General features: G+C 35.4%; 1 protein-coding gene across 3 annotated transcripts; it reads right to left on the bottom strand.

Moving 5' to 3' along the window:
• Positions 1 to 1337: 1337 nt before the first annotated feature.
• mif4gda (MIF4G domain containing a) lies at positions 1338 to 5361 on the bottom strand. 3 transcript variants are annotated; one of them, XM_067373792.1, is made up of 6 exons: positions 5310 to 5361; positions 4992 to 5065; positions 4741 to 4850; positions 4450 to 4605; positions 4271 to 4363; positions 1338 to 2185 (listed from the first exon to the last, which is right to left on the bottom strand). In XM_067373792.1, the coding sequence occupies exons 2-6, from the start codon at positions 5053 to 5055 to the stop codon at positions 1958 to 1960; spliced, it is 651 nt and encodes a 216-aa protein (XP_067229893.1). In that variant the 5' UTR covers positions 5056 to 5065; positions 5310 to 5361; the 3' UTR covers positions 1338 to 1957. The 3 variants fall into 3 exon arrangements, with proteins under 3 accessions (XP_067229893.1, XP_067229892.1, XP_067229894.1); XM_067373793.1 differs by adding an exon at positions 3041 to 3150 and having other exon boundaries at positions 2053 to 2185; positions 4992 to 5344; XM_067373791.1 differs by having other exon boundaries at positions 4992 to 5344.
• Between the last annotated feature and the right edge of the window lie 918 nt (positions 5362 to 6279).

Genomic DNA, 6279 nt, shown 5'->3' on the forward strand with positions numbered 1-6279 from the left:
AACAATAGAGGTATAAAAAGTTGCTTAGTTTTATGCTTTTAGTTTTTTACGCTGGTTTTATGTACCTGGGCCTGTATAAAGCCGCTCAGAGTAAAATTTTAGTCTTAAGTGTGTCAAAATTCTAAGTATGATGTAATTTTACTCTTATTCCAAGACTTAAGAATAAGTGTGATTCATAAAGTTTCCTAAGTGTCAAAACTAGGTCTTAGCTCCTAAATTATTTAAGAGAGCTGCAGAGGTCAGAGTGGCTGGACATCCCATTTGGCCACTACTCTAAGGCAGTTCATTGACTTTCCAACTGACAATCAAACCAAGCGGCAAAAGCAGGCCACTTTTATGGTGATAGTGGGCTGGAGTTGTTGGAGCCATTGATGGAACTCGTGTTCACATCAATGCACCAAATGTAAATGAGGAGACATATATCAATAGAAAAAGATTCCACACCACCAATACTAATTTGTGATAATTTTGCACAATGCAAAGCTATTTTTAAAAATAAATTAAAACATTAAAACGTTTCAGTCCCTTTTAAAATTATTATTATTTTTTTTAAATAATATTAAATGATTGGTGTTGTGCTGCTGTGACTTCACCCTTGCAGACTTGCTGTTGGCTGATTTAGAGGTTAAGGGTGGCCATTTTGAGTTGACATTATTGTAGTCCTTAGTTCACAACACTGAAGTGTGACTTCAGTCAGCATGTAAAAATCAGTCTTATGCTTTACTAAAAGTTGCTTTTAGCTTCTTTATAAAAGTCTCTTACTCTTAGAAAACTCCTGCTCTTTACTAAGAATTTTTTGACACTTAAGTCAAAACTTAAGACTATTCTTAAGAGTATTTCTGAGAAGTTTTATACATACAGGCCCAGGTCTTGAGGTCTGAGTGTGGCAATTTATGGTCTTGGTTTGTGGGCATTTGTGTGGTTATTTGATGTTGGTTTTCAAGTGGTGTTTTTAGGAACAAGCAATTTGCTCTATAGTCTGAAATGGGTTCAGAATAATAGGAGTAAATATAATTTCACCTGTAATTTGTATGCAAGTTAAACATTAAGCTTAATGCTAAATGTTAATTACTAATATATATATATATATATATATATATATATCACATATGTTTGGGATTTTGTAAGACTGCTGTTTTAAATGTTTAACAATCTTTACAACTAAGGCAGTTTGTTAATAGTTTTGTCATTACCCAATGATACTAATCTGGCACCATTTATAATCATTACAATTTAGTAAAATTTTCTGAACTGGCCATTCCACATCAACTTAGTTTTAGGAAATGCTTATACACTGGCAAAGAAAGAGAACAAAACCTTCATTTATGAACCTCAAAATAGTAGACTTTATAGTATGTAAACAAGACAATGACAATGCTCTCAAATTTTGTAAAATAATCTTACAGCAGCCAACATGACTGAACTTTTCCCCCCACACATTTTGACCCAAACAGAAACTTTAACAATGTAGGCCATTTTATAAATTAATATAAAATTAAGAAACTTTTACAAGGTATCCTAATGTACTTACAACACCGGTAAATGTCAGAGCATCTTCCACTGATATTGCAATAACCCTTCACTATAAAAATACGAAACTGTATAAACAAAGTTTACATTGTGTCCAAAAAAAAAAAAAAAATGAAAAGACAACTGCTATTCATGTATACTGCTGGTGACTCACAGTTTTGGGGCTGGTAGCGATAGCTTTGCTTATTGCATTGAATCATCATCATCCAGTGGAGATTCCAGAAAAGAGAACACCAAATCTGAACATTCTGAGCTAAACTCAAACGCCGAACAAAACACATTCAAATGCATGAACTCAAGCTCTGCCTTACTGCTCCACAGTACCGTTACATGGGGTTTCCACTTCTTTCTCCCATGAAGTACACTTTAGAACTTGAACACTGAACGCTTGAATCCCTAATGCTAAACAAGGAACCTCATTCTCTCCTCAGTCAGCTACTTCACTGTAGTAGTACTTGTGTGCAGTTTCAGTGAGGGTCCAGCCACTGGCCCTGAACTCCAAGATCTCTAGGAGCAAGAGCCTTGTCATGGAGCTGAGGTCTTCCTGAAGGAGAAAACCATCCCGTAGCAAGTAAAAGAGCTGATTCATGCGCTGGGAGTTTGTTTGCTCCAGCTGCTCACCGACACGATGAAGCTGTAAGACCAGGCAGTCCACCTGTTAGAAACACAAAAGAAATTCCTGTATTTAATTGTCATGGATTCAAAATAAGTCAAAGCTGAAATCTGTTACATATGGCCAAAGAAATTGTCTTTTGCATCTTCCAAAATCATGTACTGTCAGAGTAGGTACTATATTAAAAAACAAACAAGCAAAAAAAAAAACCTTACTTCACGACAGTTTAAAAGTAGTACGTTCTGTAAAGTGCATGTAGAATGAACAATCCGGACATGCTACATTTGACATAGGGATGTAAATGAGTAACTGTTAATTGATGAGTTAATGGACTAATCACCTTTAAAAGTGTAATAGATAAAATCAATTAAAGCACAAACACATTCAGAAATAATGTGTGCAAGAGGTCAAATCACTGCCTATAAAATCAACTGATGACATGTACATGTATAAGGTTTTCAAAAGTGTAAAATACATCATGGAGATATAATTAATTTAGAAGTTTTATTAAGTGTTAACAATGAGATTATGTGTTTTTTATAAATCAATTAACACTGCATTTGTCAGTAAGATGGACAAAATTTGTCACCAAAAAAAGTCATTCAGTTTAAACAAAATTTTGGTTTTAACCGAATGACACTTTTGGTTAAACAGAATGACAATATTTTCAAACAATGCTAACAGGCTGATATCTAGCTAGCTACCTAGCTAGTTAGCTTGCTAGCTAGCTAACAAAGGGACTATCAAACATTTTATATTTAGTACGTTTTTAAAATATTACAAAAATTTTATGTCTTTGTTTTATATCAGTTTTACCGAATGACCTGATGTTTCAGGACATGCGTATGAGCAAGTGAAAACATGAATTTTTCAAATAGTTAAGAGAGAGTTAGTTACTTTGCTTCAGGACCGTGTGGTCCTTTGCAGGTGTCTGAATGATGTCACATCCTGTCACATGATATTGACTGCATAACTTGATCCAAAATGGTCCCTTTACATCGGTTACTCTGAATGACATCAATAAAATTAATTCTTTCTCATAACAAAGCAATGACTTCCACACTATTTTAATACGATTTTGCGCTATGTTGTTATTACGAAATCATGCCAGAATAAAAAATATATACATTTATTACTATTTTAAGATATTTTAATCACAACTACCTTTATATAATAGCAAAATATAATTAAAACCTTATGGATTCAATAAAAGGGATCCAGTTGTACTACCTTATATACTTTGGAAGTCATATCTTTGTTTTTTATTATTATTAAGGACAAAAAAATGACCCGTCATGTCATTGACCCACATATACTTTCGGGAAAACTTTGCGCTGTATTGTTAAACACCTTTGAACTACCATTGGTCCATTTTGCGTTATAGGTGGGTGTGCTCTGGGGCTCCACCTTCTCATTCATTCTTTCACTCGTTACATCGAGGGCAGACAGTAAAATCATGAATAAACTGGAGAGCTGTTTTATAGTTAAAACTGACGTTGTAATTATAACTGAAATTCTGACTCCTGAATTTAAAGAAATTGGCAAAACTGATGCTATTTATTTTTTTTTCCTTTTTATTATGCTGCTTTGAAGCAATATGTATTGTATAAAGTGGTGTATAAATAAACATTACATGACTGGACTTGCTGTGACAGAAGTGCCTAACTGCAGACATATCTGTGCAAACATATCCACTATGCTCAAATGATTTTTTGACTGCTCCCTTCTCGTAGCTGTGAATCTTTGTTGTAATATTGAGAGGATAGTCCACAGCACATATTTAAACATTCATCTAAACACCACTTGCAGCGCGGGTGGCATCTGAATGTTTGAAAACAGCATTTTGTTGCCTCAAGTCATTCGGGTATTTTTATTTTATTTACAGTTTTATGAATACTGGGAATTTGGATATACTGCTCATTTAACATATAAAAAAAAAAAAAAAAAATCACAAAATTGTTTTACAAGTACAAAGCTATTTATCAACCATTTGACAATGTTAATTTGAAACAAGATTACGATTCCAATGCAGCAGATATTAAAAAATTATAATGTTGATGGACAGTAATACATTCTTTCCAAAATGAAATTTATTTCCAAATGTTTATGTGCTGAAATACATCTTACCTCTTCCTCGTTCATCAAGGAATCTGGCTGAGCCAATGTAAAGAGGCAGTCATATATTGGATCCACAAGGGCCACAACAGGAGCATTGTTTACCTAAAAACAAGCAAGCCAGTCAAAAATCTGGGAGGAAAAACAGACCATCCAATATAAATTAAAAATTGCCTACTGAGATCTTTTACCTTGATGTAATCAAATATGCTGCAAATGAACGTGACCACACACACCCATTCCTGCACAGAGCGGTTTCTAGTCTCCTCCCTGGCAATGAACTCTTGCTGTAGACGATTCAACAGCTTTCGCCTGAACTCACTGGTTGCAGCTTTCTGAGCCTCTGCCTATTACAAAAGTTTATTCACCATAAAACAAAAACAGGGTTTCAATGGAGGTTAATTTCATTCTGTGTTTTTGCAGACAAAAACAGCAACAAAAACAAGTTGTTTCAGCTAATGAGCAACATAAGAAAGTCTTACCTGAACTACAGCATAACATATGCGGCCAGCATCTTTACAGAATGAGAGGTCTTTCAATGACTGGGTTACAATGGCATTAGAAAGCTTGTCCAAATCGACTGTCTTTGGATCTGTGAGGAAGGAGTTTAAAATAAAATCATGTGTGCTTTTAAAGTTCGTAACCTGCAAAGGTATACTAATGACCTGTTACTCCAAAATCCTGCCAAAGCATTTTAATGGACTATCAGGGAAGTCAGGTAAAGTTTACATACCGTTAATCGCTGTTTGAAGCATAGTCTGGGTTTCCGTATCAAAAGCCGCCCATGCTGAATCCATGCTCCTCGAACTTAGCAAGAATATAAGATAATCAGGACGGGGAACGAACACATACAAGCAATAAACAAATGCATTCATTTATGGCAGGGCAGGGAACATGGCAGGGATCGCTCGCGTGCACTGTTCATCTCGTTGACGTCGCTGTGCTGAATTGCTTAGTAGTTTGTAAGTTAGCACAATTTCTAGCTTTGTTAAGAAATTAATTTATGTCAAAAGAATTGCGAAATAACGCATTTCATATATTGCTCTCTTACTTCAAACGAGGAATCCTCGCGCGTGTTTATTTCCTGATGGCGTGGACTGGTCAGTGCGCATGCGCTGTTGGTGTTGGACATACCTCCGAATATGGGGGGTACTTGGGTTCAACACTCACGTGCACCACCATGGCATGTACTATCTTATCATTATACACTTAAAACGAACCAGTTTGTATTCGCGTATTATTTACAGAGCTTCTGTAAACTATTTACATAATTATCACAATATTACTCGTTCTGAAAAATTACTTTATTTAGCAAGCTGTCACTAGGGGGAGACAAATAACAAATGTTTGTTACCTTGCGGTACGCATTACTCCAACCTGAAGACACCCGAACAGATACAACGAAAAGGAATTCTTTAGAAAAAATAAAAATAAAATAAATTAATAAAAACAGTCAAAGTGATAAACACTATAGTTGAAAACATTTTCGCCATGGACAATTTATTCACCACAGGTAAAAGAGAAAGTCTGTATGAATTCTAATAACAACGTTACAATGGAATTGAAAATGCACGAACATTTTATGCCACCGAAAGAGTGTTTATATGATTAAGGCTACATGTTGCTCACAAATACCCTACTTATTTTATGTGGACACAGTTGTTGTCAGAGTTAAAGGTCTACCTGAAGTCCTTGTAGGTCTAGTTTGTGTCCCAAAGCGTCAAGATTTTAGTAGTTAGCTGTTTTTCTCCATTGTCTACCCAAAAATAACTCCAGTAGCAGTATTCTGACAAAATCACCCGATCAACGTTGTCACGTCGTCATTTTCCCAATAATCTCCAGAGTACATTAGGTCACATGCCATTTTCTGGCTCAGGTGACTGGCTTATACGTCTGTGCCGAGAACAGAGCTCCCATGAGCGAAGATGGCAGCATAAGTTATTGGGTAAAATACACATAAATATTCCTAATTATTTTCAAATTCAGGATTAAAGTTGCTGGCCATCCACCCAGGGTGTTTC

The sequence above is a fragment of the Chanodichthys erythropterus genome, chromosome 21 (genome assembly GCF_024489055.1).
Source record: "Chanodichthys erythropterus isolate Z2021 chromosome 21, ASM2448905v1, whole genome shotgun sequence".
Classification (NCBI taxonomy): domain Eukaryota; kingdom Metazoa; phylum Chordata; class Actinopteri; order Cypriniformes; family Xenocyprididae; genus Chanodichthys; species Chanodichthys erythropterus.

Excerpts from the sequence above, each read along its gene's own strand:
- mif4gda (XM_067373791.1), bottom strand. The coding sequence starts at position 5,133 with ATGAATGCATTTGTTTATTGCTTGTATGTGTTCGTTCCCCGTCCTGAT. Across the intron at positions 4,851-4,991 it reads GCTTCAAACAGCGATTAACG|ATCCAAAGACAGTCGATTTG; the intron begins GTATGTAAACTT and ends CCTTCCTCACAG. Across the intron at positions 4,606-4,740 it reads TATGTTATGCTGTAGTTCAG|GCAGAGGCTCAGAAAGCTGC; the intron begins GTAAGACTTTCT and ends CTTTTGTAATAG.